General features: G+C 34.4%; 1 protein-coding gene and 1 pseudogene across 1 annotated transcript; both read right to left on the bottom strand.

Annotated features, from left to right (window-relative positions):
* Positions 1-4,299: 4,299 nt before the first annotated feature.
* On the bottom strand, positions 4,300-5,241 carry LOC101978089 (olfactory receptor 4K13). The gene has a single exon (XM_021721470.2). It carries the CDS (start codon positions 5,239-5,241, stop codon positions 4,300-4,302), a length of 942 nt encoding a protein of 313 aa, XP_021577145.2.
* Positions 5,242-18,074: 12,833 nt separating this feature from the next.
* Positions 18,075-19,162, bottom strand: LOC101977814 (aldo-keto reductase family 1 member B10 pseudogene; annotated as a pseudogene).
* Between the last annotated feature and the right edge of the window lie 4,738 nt (positions 19,163-23,900).

The following is a 23,900-nucleotide window of genomic DNA, read 5'->3' on the forward strand; positions in this document are numbered from 1 at the left end:
ATTGGGCGGCAGTACCTAGTGAGGTCCTTCTTCCTGCTGTGCACTCTATAGAGTCCCAAGGTGATGCTGGTCACTGCACTGTCTCTCTATTATCATAAAGTCACTACTACAGTCATAGGGGCCCCACACTAACAAATTCATTTAATTATCTCCCCAAAGTACCATTGCAAAACACAATAAACATCCAACTTTGGGGATTACATTTTGACATGAACTAAAGAGAGTACAACACCCACAGCATAGCTGAGTTTTCCCTAGTATAAAGTTATTGGATTTTGTTTCTTTTTTCTCTATAAATATTGAAGGTTTATTTAGTCAGCTTTTTTGTTCTCCTGTAACTAGGAGATTTGACAAGAACAATTGTAGAGGAGGAAAAGCTTATTTGGAGGTTTACAGTTTTAGAGGTCACAGTCCATTGACAGCAGACTCCATTCCACAGGGCTCAAGGTGAGGTAGGACATCATGGCCTAAGAGTGTGGCAGAGGGAAACAGCTCACTTCATGATCAGAAAGCAGAGAGACAGGTCTCTACTTATCAGCTACAAATATATACTCCAATGCCACGCCCCCAATTTCTTCATCCTCCAGCCACATCCAACCACTTCAGTTACCAGTTAATCCCTATGTGGAGTGGGGGTGGGGTTACCTCATTAATTGGGTTAAGAGTCTTACAACCCTACCATTTCTCCTCTGAACCTTCTTGCATTGTCTCATGTGTAAGCTTTTGGGTGATACCTCATATCCAAACTTGAACAAAAGTTTTGTTTGAGTATCAAAATCCTTTTCAAAAGATAGTTAAGTGTTTTCTAGAGCAATACATGTGGGACCAAATATCTTGCCTCCCAATCAGAACTGTAGAAAATATACCTCTCTGAATGCTATTAATAAAAATTCTTTTCTCTGGGGTTTTTTGGAATTTATGTTTCATATTTTTTATTTTAAGAAAATGAACTATTTTAGTGTGTAGTTTAAGAAACTATCTCCAATTTTCATACATAAATTATTTACATTTTTGTAAAAAGTATAACAGCATGTTTTGTTTGCAATAGCTAACAAGACATAAATAAGTGGTGTATAGACCCTAATATTTTACATAAAACAGAGAATTCTGTATTCTGTAAAACTATTTGTTTTATATCAGGCCACAGTCTTTTTCTAGAGAATTTTCTCTAACTAAAGTTTATGAAATATTGTGTGGCTAAATAAGTAAAATTTTAGGTATTCCAGGAATTAGAGATGTGATATTATGGTAATAAGACATAAGGTAGAAAATAGGATCCATAACATTATTTACATATATGATATCTATAACTTTACTTCCTTCATTTTTTTCTGCTTCCATTTATTTTTAGTTAGATGTTAGATCATATGAAAAAAATCCATTGTTTCATCATTTCTGGATAAAAAGAACTCTATTCAAGATCTAACAGTTATACTTAAAACCAGTCTTTAAGTTTTTAAAATAAAAGTCACCCTAGTACTTGTTAGGTCCATAGGCCAAAGTAACTCCATTTTGATAATCAGCACCTGTCCACCCAGGCAGGACCATCCCATTAGAGCCAACCTGAAAGAGTCCCTAACTACCAAAACCACAGCCAAGAAATCAAGTAACAATCACAGAATCAAAGAGGTTATTTTTTAACTACTCCATTTTACTTGACTATCTAATTCAGCAGGCTGCTTCACATTGCAGAAGGGCAGCCTGGAAGATATTCTCAGTCAATGAACGTTTGCTTGAACTCAGAGATGTGTCTCTGATAGATATTTGTGTCAGGTACCCTAACAGTACTGAAAAAGGAAGCAGATGATTGTAGGACAAAATTTAATCTAAAAGAAACATTCAAGTCTTTCCCCAGTCCACATTGGATCATAAGTGAAAACTATTCTTAGTGGAACATTAACGTATCTTTAGATAAATTAAACCTCTGATCCACCTTCTGTCATTCATTCATTCATCTTTGTTCATTCACAAGGAAATTGTAGAATTGCACTTCCCTGAGCTGGTGAACACATCAACTTCTTTCTAGCAGGAAGACTATGGCTTAATCAAGTTACAGGAAAGGACTTCTTCCTTTGATGACTATGTTTCTTAGTTTGGGAGAAAATTTGATATACATACACAGAAAAGTCATATGTTTTAAGCTGTGGTCTAAATCATAATGAATGGTCATTCATTAAAACTTTAGTTCCATTAAAGAAAAAGTTTACAGAAAAAATAATTTATTGGTGTTATGAAATTTATTTTCTCTCAAAGAAATAGTGAATTATAAAACACAATCCATTAAAACACATTAGTGATTTAAATTTAACACATAAGACAAACTTACAGACAAATTACAAATTAAGGCAAAGAGGAGAATGATAAACATACAAATAAATAACAAGATATCCCTCTTAAGCCAGCAAACAAGAATTTCTTTCCCCTTTACCTGCTTTGACTTTGGGGAATATAATTAGCCACTGGCTATCAGAATGCAGAGTTGGCTAGAAATTACCTTACGGGAGATTTTTTAAAAGAGGTGTATGATAATGAAAAAAAATATTAAAACACTGTATTTAAATAATTAATATGGTATCTACCATGTGACAATTTTGTTGTTGTTGTTGTTGCCTATATGTTGAAAAGATCTACCCTGAACACTATTTTAAACCAGTGCATTCTTTTGGCTTTGTTATTCTTCTTCTTGACTTTAATTCCTATTATATGAGAACTGATTTGCAGATACTAACTCTCAAACTTTTAATTGGTAAAATGGAAATTTTTCCCCTCATAAATGTACCTAAAATTATCACATTTATCAACTATCAAATATTTTTCTCAAAGTTAAAAGCTTCCTTTATATACTTTTCAATCAGTATCACTAGACACAATAACTATTCTTATATCTATGATCAAGTATTAGTTATTAAATAAAGACAAACAATTTAAAAGACATGGTCTAGGGCCAAATTGAAATAGGGAACAATAAAGGGGTAAAAAGGGAAAATATGTAAGCTTGATTTCCAGGTGTAGGGCATCACCCTGGAAATGGTCTGTTAGATTTTTTTTTGCATAACTTTAGATTTTTATTTACCTTTAGAAGGCTTCATTGTACATTTCAATAAATTTACTACCATTTAACAGATTCAGGATAAGAAGAGCCTGCTCACCTTTCTTTTTCACTTATCCACCTAAGAAGACAGAGCTGTATTAAAATCAAAGGTTACTATCTCTAATCCTTCCCATTTAAATTCCTTTATTTATAATTTTTATTAAACAAGAGGATTTACCACTTACGTATTCTGGAGTCTTCACCTGTATTCAATCTCACTTTTAAACTTGACACCTTTAATTCATAGGACTTCTTCAAAAAGGTCTATCTTCAGTAGACACAGATCTTTTTGACTCCACAATATGTATATAGACTGACACTTCTGTCTGAAAATCTCTTCCTCTCTCTAATGTCCTGTTATGCAGTTTCCTTAATGTTTATATCCTTGGTTTAAACATCTCATTCTCACAGTGGTTTTCTGAGATCACAATGAGTAACATAGATCTCTCACCCACTTCAAACTTGTAATCCTCTCTGGGACAAGAACTAGACATATACCACTAACTAACAATGTATTATATTGCTTGAAAAAGAGTCTGGCTCTTAGTATAAAAAACGGTTGCTTTACAAACACTTGAATTAATATAAAGAAACATTGAACAATGATTGTTATTTAGTATAAAAAATATATTGACACAGAAAAAGTTTTAATTATTATTACTACCATTGATTTTGAATTTTAGGAAATGAATTCAGAACACAAAGAAATGTTTGAAAATATTTTTCTAATTTTTTATACCACTAGTAAAATTAGAATGTTGAGGCCAGAATTGAAGAAAGTTTTTATAAATTCTAATTTAATACCACTGAGAAACCTTCATAATATTGATATTTAATGGAAGATATTTTTAAGAACATTAAGAACACAATTGTAGACGTAAAAATTTATCACCATCTTTGACATTTTACTGAAAGTAAATAGTTTGCATTTACATTCACCAAAATATTACAAATATTTTATAAGGAAAGACTTTAGTTATGTATTTTTAATATCTTAAAACTCATGTTATAAAATAATGTTTGCTTTTCCAGGATCTGTGTCTCTGTTATGAACATTTTAAATTAAAACATTTAAAGTACTTAATATATAGAATATTGCAGGAATAAAACTGATATCATTTAGTATTTTTGTTTCAACAACTTCATTAAATACTTAAGACTCAATTCCCTAAAATAGTAGAAGACAGACAAATAAGCAAGAACAATATCTAAGAGAAAACACAAAAACCAATCTGTTGACTGCTCAGTCTCTTAATGGCTGCCTTCATTTCCTGATTCCTCAAAGTATAAATAATTGGATTAAGGAAGGGAGTCATTATAGAGTAAAACACAGACAGAAACTTGTCTACAGAATAACTGTTGAATGGAAAAGCATAGATGAAGATACCTGGGCCAAAGAAGAGGGTCACTACAGTGATGTGAGCAGAGAGTGTGGACACAGCCTTGGAGGAGGCGCTGGAGGAGTGCTGCCAGAGGGTGATGAACATGATGATGTAGGATATGACCAAGAGGATGAAACACACCAGGGACAGGAGACCACTGTCCGCAATCACCAGGAGCTCCAGGATATAGGTGTCAGTGCAGGCCAGCTTGATGACCAGAGGGAGGTCACAGAAGATGCTGTCCACAACATTGGGACCACAGAAAGGTAAACCCACTGTGAAAACCATTTGACTTGTGGTATGAATGAATCCAACTGCCCATGACAGCACCAGAAACCCAATGAGCATCCTGCGGTTCATGATGGTCTGGTAGTGCAAGGGCTTGCATATGGCCACATACCTGTCGATGGCCATAGCTATCAAGAGAGACATCTCACCACCCCCAAAGAAGTGCATAAAGAACATCTGGACCATGCAGCCCCACAATGAGATGGTTTTGCGTTTTCTAAGGAAGTCTGCAATCACTTTGGGAGTTGCAACAGAGGAAAGACATAGGTCAAAAAATGAGAGATTTGCCAGAAGGAAGTACATGGGTGAGTGAAGATGGTTATCAAATATCACAGAGATTACAATGAGGAGGTTCCCCACTACAATGGCTACATAGACAAGAAAGAAGATAACAAAAAAGAATATTTGAATTTCTTGGGAATGAGAAAGTCCAAGTAGGATAAACTCAGAAATACTTGTGTTTTTACTTAGGATATCCATATATCTACTTTTGTGAGTCTGTCAGAAGTTGTCTAAAAGAGAAGAAAACACAGAAAATCACAGAGAAAAATAAGACAGTGTTCCTATTCAATACTTCTGCATTTCACTTTATTATTTATTCAGAACATCAACCCTTAAGTCTGTCTTCAGGTTTGGCTCCAGATAAGACCGTGGTTGAATTCTTAGTTTATTATGAACATAAAGAAGGACTTTGAAAATCAATAATGAAGTACATTTTTATCTTAGAGTTTTGCAGACATTCATTCACTGAAACATTCATATCCCATCTTCGGTATGCACTAAAAAGTTTTGTCATTGTCACATTAAAAAGCAGTGTTCAAACAAAATACGCATTGTATATTACTGAAAGGAAATATATGAAAGAATATTCATCATTAATGTAATGTTTAATGTTAATACAGTTATATTGTTATTTGAAATTAAAGTCAGTATGTCAGGAAAGACAGAGGTTTTAGATTGAAATTATTCCTATTGCCTCTATAGACATTAATGCTATTCAGTTTATTTAGCCAACAAAATAATTGCTTGCAAGTGTTTTACAAAACTGGATTCAAAATCTGAATGTGATATTTCGATTTAGTGCATAAGTCTTTATACATCAACCATACACAGAACTTCCAAAATTACCTCCTTTTAAGAATAGGATGTACCAATGTTCACCATTATTGTTACTCAGCTTTTCTCAAAGAATTTGAGAAAAAAATAAGAGACATGAACCATTAATTTTTTTTTTATTAAAAGAAAAAAAAGAGAATACCACAAAAAATGTAGATGCACTGTTTGTACAGTGTCATGAAAGTTATTTTCCCCTTTGGATCTTGGTTTCTTCTCAATTATTTTCACAAAGGCTTATTTGAACTTAAGATTTTTGAGGATGAATTAAATCAAAGACATTGTGACACTGACTGAGGCGGACTCAGCTAAGTTAATTAGAAAAAAAAAGGATTTACATTTAATGAGTTCAGGACTTGATCTACTTTAAGCCATAAAGTGCAGAGCCTCTCCTTTCCCTTCATGTAGGGCTCAATGCAACTCTTATTAGAGGTCTGTGAATTATTTCTAGAACTTTTCTTGTGTTTATCAGAATCTTATAACTGGAGCCAATAATTATTATTAAGAAAGAAAATTAGATACATGGGAATTTTTTCTGTAAATTTTAACCTGTAAGTCACATGATTTAAATGTGAAAATACAGTGTGTCTCTAGCTAACCACACAAAGCATGCAATTACATACCTTCCCTTGCATAGGTATCATTAAGGCAAATATCTTATCTGAAGTGTCCCATATACCAACCATTATATTTGACTCCATCTTCCAGAGTTATGTAAAAATTAAATGAGCAGAATTTGAAAGTGGAAATGTCTGATCATTCTCACTGGCCACCAGGATTTTTGAATGTGCTTGTACTCTTTCAGTAAGACTATCATGTGCAGTTATTTCCTCTGGACAGTCTATATTTCTAGGAAGTATTAAATAATATACTTACAGGAGCACATGAGCCGCCAAACTATTGATTGTTTTTCAGTTGAACTAGTGTTTAAACATTTACCCATTTTTAGACTGTTTCTTAGAGATGTTAGATTTTCTCTTATGTCATTCCTCTTAAATTTTAATGAATATAACAATAGTAGCATGTGTGGTAGCATGTTGTGACTTTCTAAGCTATGGATCAGGCATTTTATGCTTGCAGTCTTGTTATTTATCCACTTTTAAAAGTTATTGCATGCCTTAAAGAGAGTAGGTAAAGATTCTTCTATCATGTGATGATATAAAACCATTCAATCTGACCAGTGTGGGCAAACAATTTAAACACAACATCTCTTTTCTAAACATGACTTATTCAGCTAGGAGTATTGAATTAATTTCTTAGCACCCAATATACAATGTATTTTTATATTTTTTCAAGTTGAAACAAAGCCAAATTTATTTCCATTTAGTTAGCTCTTTTCAATCCCCTCATTCTTTTAGAAATTTGGCATTTGTACTTATTATTTAGGTACACATTTAATTTGTAACTTCAAATAGGGTGGCATATGTAGTTTAAAGGTAGGGTAATGTGAAAGGGTCTGGAAACCTACCAGGTTGCACTTGGACTTTGGAAGTAACAACTTTATGAAATCCTGAAATGCTTAGTCTTCATCATCCAATGAACTTGTCTGCTCTGGATTGAAAAGAGTACAGTATTTAAAAGCATCCATTGGTAAGGGACATATAGGAGAAAACAAATTTGATAGTTATTAGATCCCTCAGAGACTAGTGGAAAAATACACCGGGGGTTTTTAAAATATCTTTTTGCCATTACAGATAATGTGATTATTTTTGAGGTGAGAAAACTTAAAATACAGTCAGTAAGAAATTTTTAAAATGATAATATAAATTTTAAACTATGGTCTCCTTGATGTATAAAAAACTTTTTAAATTTATTCCTCTTTTATAACAAAATTTTGTGCTCTTTAATTAATCTTCATCTCAGCCTCTGGAAACCACTTTTCTACTCTGTATTTCGATTTTGTTGACTTTTTGGTCCTGCATATAAGTAAGATCACATGGTATTTGTCTTGCTGTGCCTGACTAACCACATTTAACATGATATCTTCCAGGTTCATCCATGTTGTAACAAATGTCAAGATTTCACCCATTTAAATTCTAAATATTATATCACTGTGCATATATACCCACATTTCTTCATTCATTTGTTGATAGACAAGGATGTTGATTCTGTATCTTGGCTATTGTCAATAGTACCAAATAAGCATGGGAGGGCAGAAAAATCTTCAGATATTGTTCTTTGGATACATAGTCAGTACATAGGTAATTGGACTATGTGCATCTCTATTTTGAATTTTGAGAAAATCCCCATACTTTTTTTCCCATTTAGGTTTACTAATTTACATTCCCTCAGTATTTTCCATTAATAGTGTATAAGAGTTCCCTTTTCTCCATGTTACTCTCATCTTTTTGATAGCAGCCTTTGCAAACAGGTGAGAGGAGACATCTCATTTGAGTGAATCCTGATGACTAATGATAAAGGAGATTTTTTATATACTTTGGCTATTATTTTTATCCTTCTTTTGAGAAATTTCTACTCAGATCTACTGCCAATTTTTGAATTATTTTTTCTTAACATTGAGTTGTTTTGAGATTTTTATATATTTTATCAGATGTGTATGTGTTGCCAATATTTTTTCACACTCTGGAATGTTTTCTTACTTGAATTCTTTGCTTTGCAGAATCTTTTAAATTGGCTCAGTCCTTTCTATTTCTGTTTTTTTTCTGTTTGTTTTCCTGTGGTTATATTCAAGGAAATATTGGTCAGAGTGATATCATAGCATTTTCTTTATTTTTGTGTTCTAGTAGTTTTAAAGTTTCAGCTATTGCCTCTGGATTTTCTGTATCTCTGAGAAACATATTGTACAAAAAAGAACATAGAAGCTCATGAGACTGTAAAGACAGTGTCTCTCTATTTAAATATTTCTAGATTAATGAGTGTTTAAGTACTTAGCCATTTTTTTGACTGTTTTCAGGAAGATTAAATTTTCTCATCTGTTGCTCCTCTTAAGTTCTAAGGATTATAATGAGATCATCAATATTTTATAGTGGTAACATTCTGTGATTTTCTAAAGTATTTTATCCTTACAGTCTTATTATTTATCTATCTTTAAACAATGGCAGCCTAAAAGAAACTTTTATTTATATTATGTAACACAACATTATAATTATTTATTAATGTTTATTAATAAATGACAATAATTTAGAGAAAAATGCAACATATCTTTCTACAAATCTTGGGTCTCAATTTTCATCAAACAATCAATACATTATTTTGTTTTATCTGTGCTTCTTTAAAAAAAAAAAAGACTCCTGTTTTAAAGAGACCTTGCCGCCACCAGCATCAACTCCTGCTTGAATGAAGCTTACCTAACACAAGCATTGGTCTCTAAGGCATATCACAGGATCCTTGTGTTTTGGAACATTGTTAGGACTCTGACTGAGGGCCCTTTAAACAGTAAAATAACCAACAATAACTGTAAATACATGGAAAACAGTGCTGTGAACAGACTGTGAAAAGGACACTTGTTACAGGAAGAGAGATGAAAGAAAACTCAGTGTCACTTTGTGCCACCTTAGCTGGGAGTGCCCACACAGGGTGATTCAAGGATTTTTGTTTTGTTTCTGCTGTTCTCTGCATGTCTTCAAATCACTCCAAAAGCATAACACATGTTGACTTGGGGTTTCAGGTAAATTTAATGAGTAGGCAAATAAACAAACATGGAACTCATGAACAACAAACAACAACTGTATTTATTTTATTTCAAAATTTCCTTTTATTTCACTTTTTTCTATATATTTATTAAATATGGAAAGCATTCATGCTTGAAGTTTAGTAATTCCAGATTTTAAATGAAGCTTTTAATGTTTATTTTTTGTAGTATATTTACTTTTCTATCTGTTTTTTTCCTATTTCATACACTCTTTCTTTCTTCTGTTTAGCTGTTTTCAGGCAAATAATCCTTTTGAAAACTTGTCCTGAATTTTATAGTTAGAAGACTTCTTATTAGTATTTTACAGGATTTCATAAAGATTAAACAAATATCCAGAGATTCTACTAGAAGTATTAGTTTGACCAAATATTTTAATATATTAGAATCATAGAACACTGAAATTCCTTGTTTATTGTTTCTTTCATTGTTCATGACTCTTGTCATGTGTACATACAGACACACAATATGTATAATATGTATATATTACATATATGCTGTATGTAGGTACTGTACATATGTATGATAAAACCTTTAAAATACACTACTGTTTGTACAGTCAAAAGTCAGTCTATATTTATTTACATGTATCAACTTGACAATTAACTTATTCTTTATTCTTTCTTTTAGTTATTGTTTCCTTTCAGGATTAGGGTCTCTTTACTGAAGAACTACTCCCAATTTTGATTTAGTACAAATTCTCAGGCAACAGATTTTCTGTCTAAAAATGTCTTTCTCTTAACTTAAATGGTTTCTTTATCTAATAACAATTATTTGACTTGTTTTGTCATCTTTCAATTTCAAGGTTTCATTTACTCTGATTTCCATGTTTGTTTTATGGGGAAAATCTGTCCTTACTGTTTATTCTTTTAAGTCAATATGTGCTTCCTTCTCTCAGTGGCTTCTAAGAGTCTCTCTATCATTGGCTTTTATCTGCTTTACATTCATGTGTTTGGGTCTTCTTTCTCAAAACTTTATTCTGCTTATAGACCAAAGACTTGTGGTCCATGTGGTCCATGTTGATGCCCTTTATCACTTTGTAGAAGTCCTCTGCAAATATTGCATCTTTCCCATTTTCTCTTTTTCTCAGACTACTTGGATGTCAACTATACATAGGGAGGATTTCCATTGTATCTTACATATTTCTAATACCCTTTCCTGTTTTTTCGTTTTTATCCAATTTGCATTTCATTTGAATTTTTTATTCACTTTATTTCTAGCTAACTTTTTTGTAGTTTCCTGTGTTTAATCAATTTTAAAGTCGTGATGAATTATTACTTTAATAATTTTTAATTAATATAATTTTAGTTGAAGATTTCTTGAATTATAATTTTCTGTTGAAATTCTTTTATCTATTTTGGGGTGATGGGGATTGAACTCAGGGGTACTTGAACAATTATCCACACCCCCACACTATTTTTTATTTTATTTAGAGATAGGGTCTCACAGAATTGCTCAGTGCCTTGCCCTTTCTAGGACTGGCTTTGAACTCGTAATCCTTCTGCCTCTGCCTCCTGAGCCACTAGGATTAAAGGCATGTGCCACGTGTCAAACCTTTTATCTTTTTTATACATTATTTTCTGCCATTTTCAACACAGTCATCATAGTTAGTTTAATGAAATTATTTTCTTTCATAGTCTGGATAGTATCGAAAAATACAAATGATTTTTTCTTATATTTAGATAGCATACTAATATTTTCCAGTGATTTTTTTATACTATGAATACAGTTTTTTAAAAAAATCATAGGTTGCATAGGCTCTAGATCATGTACTAATTGCAAAATGAGGTTGTTAACCTATTACTATCAGATCTACACACAGGAAGCTAATCTTCTTAACCCAGAGAGTCTCAAGTGCAGACAAACTTTACCTCTAGTAGTTTGAGGTTAGAGATACTACCCAGCAATCTACAATGCACAGGGCAGCACCTCACAACAAACAATTAGAAAGCCCTTGTTCATCCAAAGAAGACTGTAGGTTGAAGCTGATTTCCAGTCTTCTTAAGACAGAATCTAACTTTGTCTTCTCCAGAGGCAACATGGATAAAAATTAGACCCTAAAGTCTTCTTAGAATTTCTGATTGACTTAGTAAGTCTTAAATTCAGAAACCAGGGAAATGGCATAGGAACTGCAGGATATAAGGTTTCTGTTTTATATGAAGATATCTACTAGAACTAGAGAAGCTCTGAGCTATTTTCCTGAGAATTGCACACAGTTTCAGTTCTGTGATCTTGTAGCCTGAAATAGAAAAATAATTACTGTACTCTGCATATTAGCAATTGCTATGAGGACAGGATTTCTTTAATTGACCATATATATATGGTCAATTAATATATATATATATATATAATTTATATATAATTATAATTATATGTATAATTTATATTATGTATAATATAAATAGTATATATAACTTGATTATATATATAATATAAATAATGTATATAACTTGATTCCAAGTTCATAGGCTGCATTTACCACCCATTCAACTATTTTAAATATAGGATACCTCGTATTACCCCCATCCAAGCAAACAAATAAAGAAAGAAAGAAATTGAAGTAGTTTAGTCATCTATAACTAAATAAAGATTAACATACCAAATAGCCAACATAATTACATTCAGGATGAAATCATTTGAAGGGAACTCAAATTCCTCTCCAAGATTAACAACAATAGTGAGGGAAATCACAACACTTTTCAAATGTAGGAAAAAACAACTAATTAAGGCACGATTAAATTACTTAACAGTATTAATTTTTTCTACTTAATGAAATTGTATTTCCCACATTCCTCCAGAGTCTTGAGGCTTTTTCCTTAAGGCAGGTAGAAAATATTAATACTCTCCAGTTTAATGCCTTTTATGACCGCATTTGAGGTTTAAATGGCGTCAAATTCTTTCCATTGCTTGAAATACTTCAGGAGACTTTCACCTGCCAACCTCTCTTCTTTCAATTCTTGCCACTTTCAACTGCTTCAACTCCACTAAGCTACATTATTCTTCTTGTGGTCTTCAAATGTATCAAGCTTATAAAATTGTGTTTCCTTGTATTAGTCATCATTTCTTCCTATAATATCTCAGGTAATTGTGTGGTACTTCTTTCAGATCATCTTGAATCAGCTGAATCCCAAAGACCAGCTGATTTGTGTCAGAATACCTTACTGACAATTAAAAGCAAGGTATTTAGTACCTCCCCAATCTACAGTGTAGCACTGCTGTTGATATTTTTTTTTCTGATTTGATAGTTTCACCTGTATTATTCACTTGAATATAATCCTAGGACACCTGGATGTTGTTTATCTACTTCAAATGCCACACAGCCTGAAAATTGAAAGTGATTGGTAACAGTATGTTTACTAAATGACTCATTAGTTCAATGCATAAAGAAATAATTTATTTCATTTTGATTGAACTTTCTCTGCTGTTGATTTACTCATATTTCTACTCCATTTAGAACACCCTGTGCTGACATAACAGCTTTATCATGGAGGATTTCACTTCCTGGTTGCAAAGTGTATACATTACAGGGTTCAGCAAAGGAAAGATGACTGTATTAAAGAGACAAACCACTTAGAGCTCCCCTCCTGTACTTACACATGGTGCATCCACTGCACCCCTGGATTGGGCACCTGTGCTTCTTCAGGTTCAGGATGCCAAGAAACAGGTAGCACCTGATTCCTTTTTCATTTTCTACTGTGTTTATTCCCTGTCACCCAATAGATGGAATTCCATATCATCCCAAGTTTTCGGTTCCCTTCCTGCCTTCTTCTAGTCTCATTTCTGTACCCTGTTCCAGACAGTCTCAAATTGTGCTCATTACAGAGACTGAGGACAGCTGTGTCTGAGATGGACATTCCTCTGCACAAAATGAGTTCCTGCACAAGAGGGTGTCACAGGTTCAAGTGAGTGTTCAGGCAGGGAAGACAAAGAAGTGCTGTTAGAGTAGGCTAAAGAGGAGCCCAAAGGCTTTCACCACCTCTAGCCTTCCTTGTCATTTTACCTGACACAAAACTCCTCTTGCCTTGAAGATGCACAGGCAGAGTATGTCAGCTGGATATGCATACCTGTTGCATGCTTGTGAAGTCAATGAAGTTTGTCTTGAGACTCTGCCTACACTTTCTGACTGATTGGGATTTCTTATTCCTTTTTCCATTTTACCTTTGTTTCTGGGGGTGGGAAGGTTGGAATCAGTCGTTTGTCTTACACCCAAATTAATATCCAAAATGATTAATCTCTCAAAGTTCTTGGCATTTACCCTTATTTTAATCTCTTTTAAATAGTGGTAGGAATCAAACATAAAATGGGCTTCATTTCAGGGTCAGAGTAGTAAGTGCTCACCTTTATTCTATTTTTGCAACATTATTCTGTTCTCATAAATGTGAAGGCAGCAGATGTTTCAGATAAATGCATGATTTTTTGCATTTCTTCTTTCTATTTCAAGTACAAAAGATGAAAATTTCACTTTGTCAGGAATCCAATCCTACCCTCAAAGATCTATCCTCTTCCACCTACTGAAGAGGAAGTTTAAATATCTTTCTAAATAGTTTTTTTAAATATATTCTCATGTCTGTACATCATAGATTCCAAAATATGCACTTCTAGTTTATGATGCAATACAGAATGTGCTCTAGGTTTTATAACAACTTTAACCTGTTGAGTACTACCAGTGGAAATTAGTGGAATGCCATCTAGAAGCATACAAGGAAATGACAAGAATATATTTAATATTAAATAATCAAAGTATGCGCCAATTAAGGTTCCCACATTTATGTTTTCACTTTTCTTTTGTAATTAGTGTCTAATTATATACAAATGGTAGGTTTCATTATGGTGTATTTCTACACGTACATAACATACTGTGGTAAATTTCATTTCCTAGTACCTGTCCTTTCCCTGTACTCATCCTTCTGATCATCTTCTTCTCTACTAGTCTGTCTTATTTTGTTGTAATACCTTTTTCTCTTTGTTGTTTCTCTCCAGTATCCACATATGAGAGATAACATTTGACCCTTGATTTTGAGTCTGCATTATTTCATTCAACATTATGCTCTCTAGTTCCATTCATTTTTCTTTAAATGACTTAATTTTGTTCTTCTTTATAACTGAATAAAACTCTATTGTGTATATACACCATATTTTCTTCATCTGTTCATGTGTTAATGTATATCTAGGCTTGTTCCATAACTTGCCTATTTTGATTGTGCTGCTACAAGAACAGGATTACATGTATCTGTGTAGTATTTGACAATTTGTTAGTGGCGGTGATAATAGAATGTCAGATGTTACTCAGGCATAGTGAAAGCAGTAAGCCTAGACAGGTTATTTTAGATATGTAACTCATATCTGGGATAAGAAGTCATAGATCTTATCTAGGAAGTTTAATAGTGGTCCTGAATCAATAATAAATATCATAGTATCTGTATATTTATGGTGCAAAAGAGTAAGATAAAGAGAATACATTAGGTTTCTAATGAATTGTCAGAAATAACGATGCTTAACTAAAGACCTTCATGGTGTCTTGGAGACCAATGCCTTTAGGTCTTTGTCCTCTCAAACAAAATAATAATGTATTGCACGTTTTATATTGATAGTTATACATTTTTTCTAAAAAATGTGCTTTGTTACATTCCATTTCTCAATTAAGGAAATGAAATAGAAGAAAATATTTAATCATTCAAAATTCTGCCTAGTTTTTCTTTTTTAATTTATTTTTTAGTTGTAGTTGGACACAGTGTCTTTATTTTAAAATTTTTTTAATGTGGTGATGGAACCCAGGGCCTCACACATGCTAGGTGAGCACTCTACCACTGAGCTACAATTCCAGCCCTTCCTAGTTTTTCTTATACATGAAAAAGAACCATGGAATTATTCTGAACAACATTAAAACTAAAATAAGGAACTTTAATTTTACAAAGTAAATACAATATTCAGTCAAGTATTCTTTCATTCAAATGTTTGTCAAGTTCAGACAGAAAGGCAATAGGAAATGATGAAAAGTGAATAAAAGAGGTAAAGGAAGGAAGATGATATTTGTTGGGGCTTCTTTCCTATTAGAGTCTATGCTGTTAATAACTTTGAACATACATAAGTAATCTTGCATGAAAAATATATCTGTAGAGTAGATCCTCAGGAGTAAAAGTTAAATATATCAGTATCTGGGAAGAAAGCACAGAAGAAATAAATAAATAAAAATACATATGAAAATACAGAAGTAAAGATGAAAAGCAAGAGTGATAATGTCCAAAGATATGGTTGACCTCAGAAAGTCGTGGACAGACAGAGAGGAAGGGGCTGGAAAAGAGAAGGAGGGTGAGCAGGGGAGTATCCTTGGAAAGACAAAGTCTTAATTTTGGATTTTTGTGGAGTTTTTCTTTCCTTTTTTATATAATTACAGACTTTCTTTGGCTCCCATTTCTCAATGTATTACATAGTACATTAGATTTAGTTAAAAGTAGTATCTTAGAGCTTTACTAGTCCAAAATGATCTCTACCTCTGAGAAACTTTTTCATGTTAGGCAATTTTATAACATTATAAAGATATACTTTAGTGTACATTCATGTGTAAATTTTTAAAAATAACTTTTAAGAATTACTAATACTAATGATACACATTAGTGACACTTATTGTGGTATTTCTATACATGAATATGCAGTTACTATTGATCCATCCATTTTCTACCCTTTCCCCTCATCCTTCTGCTTTCTTCCCTTTGCCTCTTTATCAATCACTAATAATTTCTCTGCTGTTTTCAGCTTTTTCTGCTCATCTTTCTACATGTGAGAGAAAGTATGCTCTACTTGTCTGTGTGCCTTGTTTTGTTTATCATGCTGCTCACTTGTTCCCATTCATTTTACTGCAAATGATAGGATGTCATTCTGCTTTATGGCTGAATCACAATCCCTGGCATAATTACCACATTCCCTTTATCCATTCAGCTGTTGATGGGCCCATAGAATGATTGCATGTCTTATCTATTGTACAGAGTTTGTGAACAGTATTGATATAAATGTGGGTTTGCCAGTATCTCTTACTACATTTCTTAAGGATATATACCTAGGATTGAATAAATGGACCATATGGAAATTCCATTTTTAGATTTTTGATGAAGCTCTATACTCTTCCATTGTAGCTGTATTAACTCACATTCCAAGCAATAGTTGTTGCTTCCCTGCCCCCACATTCTTCAAAGCATCTATTATTTTCTATCGTTGTTGTTGTTGTTTTGATGGTAGTCATTCTACCTGGGGTTTGATGGAATGCCATTTTAGCTTTGAATTACATTTCACTGATGGCTAACTATATATACATATATATAAATATATATACACACATACACACTTTGTTCCCTTCCATTTCTCCATTAAGAAAATTAAATAGAAGTAAATATTTAATCATTCAAAATTCTGCCTAGTTTTTCTTTTGTTCTAAATTCATTTTTTAGTTGTAGTTGGACACAGTATCTTTATTTTAAATTGTTTTTAAATGTCACGCTGAGGATCGAACCCAGGGCCTCACACATGCTAGGGGAGCACTCTACATTATTTGTACTTGGGATTGAACTCAGGTTCACTTGACCACTTAATCATATTGCCAGCACTATTTTGTATTGGATTTAGAGACAAGGGCTCACTGAGTTGCTTAGCATCTCACTTTTGCTCAGGCTGGATTTGAACTCCTGATCCTCTTGCCTCAGGCTCCTAAGCCTCAGGGATTACAGGTGTGCACCACTGCACAAGGATTTTTTTAATCTAATTACTTACTGGCTGTTTTTATTTCTTATGAGAAGTGTCTATGTATGTCATTTGCCTGTTTTTAATTGAAATGCTTATTTTATTGATTTTGTGTCTTCATATGTTGTAGATATTAATTCTCTGTCAGATAAATTGTTGCCAAAAATTTTCCCCCATTTTTAAGTACTCTCTTCAGTCTATTAATTATTCTCTTCATTGTGCTTCAGAAGCTTTTAAATTTGATGTAATCCCACTTGTCAATTAACCAGTACATAAAAATATAACATTGTACATATGAATGGAACACCAAGTAACATTTGATAGATGTATATGTTCTGTAATGATTACATCAGGTGAAACAATTACCTCCTCAAACCTCATCTCTTCTGTGTGGAGAAAACTCAACATCTTTTAGATGGGAGCTTTTTGCTGACTTTGCTCTTACTTCCACTTTGAGTGAAAACATTTAACATTGATCTTTTGAATTTGATTTATTTCTTTTTTTAAATTTCATTATTTTTTATTCTTTTTATTTTTGCATCATCAATGGTAGCAGAAACTCTGTTGTTTAACAAACATTTTTTCAGATCAAATAAGTGGAAGAAATAGTCATTTGCTCATCTGAGTCATACTTCCCTGTGATAAGTCTTTTCCTGGTTCAACATATGGATCTAAATAAAACCTTGCTTAGGGGAAGGGAGGAGGAGAAGGAAAGAAGTTTCTGGAAGGATATCGAGCAACTAATGTTGCATGCATTGATGATTAGAGCATTCAAAAAATCCCGTTATGTACAATTATAATACACTTATAACTTTTAAAAAATTTTTCCTAGATTCTGACAAGATCAAGCACAATATAATTTCACATAAATTTAGCTAAAATGGGCCTCAGGGAGAGCAAATTCCACTTCAGTGAAGAGAAAGAATCCACCAGGTGTCTCATTAGGAGATTCAGCTTCAGTAATCAGCTTTGAAGGGGTAGTCCAGCAAATTAGCCTGGTCAGCCAGGACACAGATCCTCCAGTTTCTGTTGAAGTTGAGAAAGATCGCCATCTTCCCATCATTCAATTTGAAGTCAAACCTGAAAGTTCTCGAGAATACATTCTGGGGTCACAGAATACATTCTGGGATCACCACACATTCCTCTGGATATGGAACCGGATCAGAACCTGGGCTGGGGATTTTTTGTGCCTTGCAGCAATCTCCTTGATCTTAGGGTCCTCCAGTAGTGAAGGGTCTTCTGGTTTGGAACAAGGTCTATCTGGAAAGCTCAGGGGGCTGTAGGCTGTGACCGTGATGCCCTTAGAGTGGCAATATTGGATCAGTTTCTCCTGGGTGAGGTATGGGTGACACTAGACCTGGTCAGTCACTGGTTTATATTTGAGTCCAGGCTCATTCAAGATCTTTTCAATCTGGAAGTGGTTGAAGTTGGAAACACCAAGAGCTTTCACCAACCCCTCATCCACCAGCTCCTCCATGACCTCCCAGGCATCCAAGAATGTTTCTTTACTGATGAGGTTGTTGCCTTTGTCATCTTTGGGGAATAAATCCTTCCCAGCCTGAAATCCCTGGGGCCAATGTATAAAGTAGACATTCAGATAGTCCAGTTTCATATCTTTGAGGGTCTTCCGACAGGCTTCCTTCACAAGCTTCCTCTCAATGAAGGTGCACCACAACTTGCCCACAAGAAAGAGGTCCTCCCGCTTCACCACCTTCTCCAGATCTTCTCTTAGATGGCTTCTCCCACCTCATTCTCATTCTGATAGACGTAGGCACAGTCTATGTGTCGATATCCTGCATCAATGGCCACCTTTATGGCTTCTTTGACTTTGTTTGGGGGAGACTTCCAGGAGCCCAGATCCAACATGGGCATATTGGCTTTGGTGCTGAGCTCCACAAAGGTTGCCATGGTTGGTGAAGAAATGGCTTTGAGAGAGAAAATAGATATCTGGTGTCGAATTTGGTTTATTTCAATTAGCATCATGTTCTGCAGTTCAACCCTTTTGTTATCATTGGGATGTCCAGTAAAAGTACAGGTCCTCAGTGTCTCCTACAAAGAATTGAGTGAAACACATGGAAGTAATATGTAGAAAGGAATGGCCCAAGAAAGAGACAGAGGCTCCAGGCTCCAATGTTTGGTAATTAGGGTCACTTATCCTGAACTGTGGAGTGGTCTATTCCTATATGGTTGTGATTGAAGAACTAACCATATTTGTCCCATTGGTTATCTTATGATATCTGATTAGAATAATTTCCAATTTCCTCCCACCATTGGTTAGGTTAGAAAACCTAGTTAGAATACTGCACACTTTACTTCCATTGATCATTTTAAAATTTGAACTTGTGGGGGGCAGTTGTCATGGTCATAATTCCTAATTGCTGGGAATTGTCATGGTGATGTCCTCAGAGATGGGAGTTTTCATGGTAATGAGATTTATTGTAAATAGGGATCAGACACTGTAAGTATTCTGACAGTGGAATTAGTCAGGGGAGCATTCCCCCAGTGAGCAAACTCCCAGAGGATAACTGGAGCCCTGATTCCCACAATCAGAATGCCCAGCCTCCTCCCTCTGAGGCAACTATGCAGGCCCTGTATGGTTTCTTTAGCAAAGTCCTTGGAGAGAAGGGGCTCTGTGTTTGTACTAACCTGGACCTTATGTCAGTTAGCTAGCCCTTGGGTTAAAGAAATACTAATTAGAATATAGTCATGGTAACGGGAGGTATGTGTTCTTTGAGTTAACAAACTCCCAGGCCAGGAGGAACAGACACTTCACTTCTGCACTTCTCATTTACACTTCACTTCACTCTCTCTACTCCATCCTCTCTGTCTACTTACACTTTTGTATCTTTGTCTGTTCTTTTGTGCGCCTCCTCCACAGGTCTCCAGGCACAGGTGTTTCTTTATAAGATACCTTTCCTTCTTTTGTCTAATACTTTTTCACCCCATCCTAATGTCCCTGAGCTCCTACCTAACCCTTTTCCCAACAAATACCATAATTTCATTCTTTATGGTTGAATAAAACTCCATTGTGCATGTGTATCACATTTTCTTTATTCATTAATCTGTTGAACAGCACCTGGGATGGTTCCATAACTTTGCAGTTGTAAGTTGTATTGCTATAAACATTGATGTGCCTGTATCATATAGCTTGCTGATTTAAGTTCTTCTGGATAAATACTAAGGAATGGTGATAGCTGGGTTATACGGTGATTTTATTCCTAATCTTTCAATAATTTCCATACAGATCTTCAAAGTCTTTGTAGTAATTTGTAGCCCCATCGACAATGTATAAGTGTATATTTTTCCCCACATCCTTACCAGTATTTATTATTACTTATATTATTGAATATTGTTCTTCTAACTAAATATTGAACCATGATACAAAGAAAAGACCACTGTTTGATTTTTGCTTTAAATCAAATTAAAGCAAGCTTGTACTTGTGTACACAAAACTGGCCAGCGACTGTGTCTCCTAAAAACCCCAGCTAGAGACCAGCACCGCAGCTCCCCAGGAAAAAGGTTTTATAGCACAAAAAGTTGCAAAAAAGGGGTGTCTTGAGAACTTAGAGCTAAAAAGATTTTGACAAGCATAATATAAAGGCAGATAGTAGGTTAATGATCTTCATGGCATGATATTTCAAGGTAGGGAGTAAATTCAGATCCCAATATTAGAATTTCTGAGGTGACACTGAGGTTTCAGAGAGGATTGTTATCTGGTCAGGGAGAGTACAAGGCATGGGTGAGTTCAAGGCATGGGCAGGAATTCCAAACAAGTTTAGAAATCTCAGTAATTTATAGTAAAACTGAAATTAATTTTTCATGACTTTGTGATGAGATGGTTCCCAAACTTAAGATGGAATTAGTCTGGGTCCATCATAACACAAAATGTGTACGTGTGTATGTGTGTGAAGAATAAATGATCAGAACTACAAGTTGAAGGTCAGCATTAGTGTGGACACCTGCATTTACATGTTATTTTTTTCTGAAATTTATCAGGTTTTAATTTATGTAAAATAAATGAACAATTCCTACGAATATAGTAAAAGTATAACAGGGGTCACTTGATGCTTTGACTCTATCCCTTGTTGCTTTGAAAGTTACATGCTTTTTTTCTTTTTCCCAATCTTCTTCTCTCTGATCTTCTCCTGAGTAATGATGTCTTATTTGGCTCACGGTTCTGAAGTTGAGATGTGCAAGATCAGGCAGCTGCCTCTAGTGAGGTCCTTCTTGCTCTGTGGACTGTCTGCATGTGAGATAGAACAAGCTTTCTACCTTGGATCTCTCTCCCTATTATTATAACGCAGTCCTGGAGGCCCCACCCTCATGACCTGGTCTACCTACCTCCAAAAAGCCCCACTGCAAAATACTATATAGCTTTGAGACTTAATTTCACCCTGATTTAAGGAGACTACAAATACCCAGACCATCACTGACAGTTTCCCTAAATATGAAATCCTTGTGTCTGGTGCTATCCTCTAAAATTTGTCAAAGTTTTGCTTGAGTGACACTTCCATTTTCTTTCTTTTTTTAAGAAATTTTATTTATTTTTTATGTGTAGATGGATACAACACAATGCCTTTATTTTTACGTGAAACTGAGTATCGATCCCGGGTCCCACCTGTGCTATTCGAGCGCTCTAACACTGAGCCACAGTCCCAGCCCAAACTTCCATTTTCTTAATGATAGACAGTCATCTTCTGGAGCAATACATGGCTGACCAACTATATTCCTACCCAATTAGAACAGTAGAGCTTAACAAGTCTAATGAAGAACTTCTTTATTAGGGGTAATTATTTTGTAATTTATATATTTCACATTTTTAATTTTAGTAAAATGAGTCATTTCAGTTTGTAATTTAAGAAGCAGTAGCTGCAGTTAATTTTAATAAATAAATCATTTTCATCTTTTCCAGATATATAGCAAACAGACTCTTTTACTCAGGAGAGAAAATTAGGCATAAATGGAACAAGTTGAATCGAATATTTTTAAAAAGTCAGAGAATTTTTTTATAGTGTAACAGAATGTGTGTCTCAAAATCTTGTTTTATGTAAGAATAAATTACTAATGTTGAAAGCAGTTGATACCCAGGAGTTTGAAGGGGATGTAAGTGTGGGAAGCCATCTGTGATTTACATGAGGGTCTTCTCCAGGAATGGTGGCCAGCAAGATTTGGGTTTGGTATTGTGAACTATCCAACTACCCGTGGCCCTCCCAATAGTTTGCCCAATGCATGTGATTTCTATCTCTGCTCTGCTAGGAAGTTCCCCCATAGTAGCTCAGGAGATGGGTGTAACCAGTTGGGAACTGGACAGCCTACCTTTAACCTTTTTTGATGAACACCATTCTATGGAAGGACTTTACTGTTTCCTTATATAAATAAAGCAGGCCCGGGCTCCATTTGTCATAGTATAGGAGCATGATCTATGATTGAATTGCCCGTCCTGCCCCCACTCTTGAAATTACTTTCTGTGTTATGTGATTTTTTTCTGTTTTATTACACTTAGCTTTGATTTATCACCCAGCCCATTCCACCAAGGGGAACCCCATTTCACTACCTAAGCTGGAAGAGGGCGAGATATAAATAGGAAAGAAACACAGAAAGCCTAAATTCACATTGGTATAGCTAAGGCAGATGCTGTAGGTTCAGCTGTGAATTTGGTGTTGGCTGGCTGAAGCAGAGACAAAAAGGAACATCAAAGCTCAGCTAGGAGGTTCTGTTCTACCTGTCTCTCCTATGCACCTGCCTTCTCTGAGCCCCACTATAGCATGTCCTCCACAGTTCAAGTTAGCTCTATGCTTTCTGAAACTTTCTTTCTACTTTAGTTCTTAAATTCTCAAGTGGTTTTGAAGTAAGTCATACTTCATTGTTTTACAATGTTCGTTAGTTTGTTTTAGGATCCATAACATTATTTAGATATGTATTGCCTATACTTACTTCATTTTTTTCTACTTTTATTTCTTTTAGGTGGATGTTTGATCCTATGAAAAAGTGTATTGTTTTATCATTTCCCATTAAAGAAAACTATTCAAGATCTAAGAATTATAACTCAAAACCAGTCTTTAAGTTCTAAAATTAAAAATCACCTTAGTACTGAAGAAGGAACCAGATAGATGATTGTAGGAGACATTTGAATCTGAAAGAAGCAGCCATGTCTACCACCTTCCCACATTGGATCGTGAGGTGCAACCTCTATTTTTAATGGAAAATCAGTACATTTTTAGATAAATTGAATCTGTGATCTTGCTTCTGTTACCCATTCATTTTGTTTATTCACAATGAAATTGTAATTATGTGTTTTAAACCATAATGAATTTGGTCTAAATCAAAATTAATGGTAATTGATTCAAGCCTTTGTGCCAATAAAGACAAAGATTACGTAAAAAATTAATTTATTGGTGCAATGAAATTAAGTTTGTTGCAAAGAAATAGCAAATTATTAAGTGAAATTAGCCAATCCCCCCAAAAAAACAAATGCCAAATGTTTTCTCTGATATAAGGAGGGTGACTCAGAGTGGAATAGGGTTGGGGAGCATGGGAGGAATAGATAAATTCTAGGTAGGGAAGAGGGGTGGGAGGGAAAGGGAGGAGGCAGGGAATTAGCATGGATGATTGCATGTGATGGACACCATTATCCAAAGTACATGTA

This window comes from Ictidomys tridecemlineatus, chromosome 5 (genome assembly GCF_052094955.1).
Source record: "Ictidomys tridecemlineatus isolate mIctTri1 chromosome 5, mIctTri1.hap1, whole genome shotgun sequence".
Lineage (NCBI taxonomy): Eukaryota > Metazoa > Chordata > Mammalia > Rodentia > Sciuridae > Ictidomys > Ictidomys tridecemlineatus.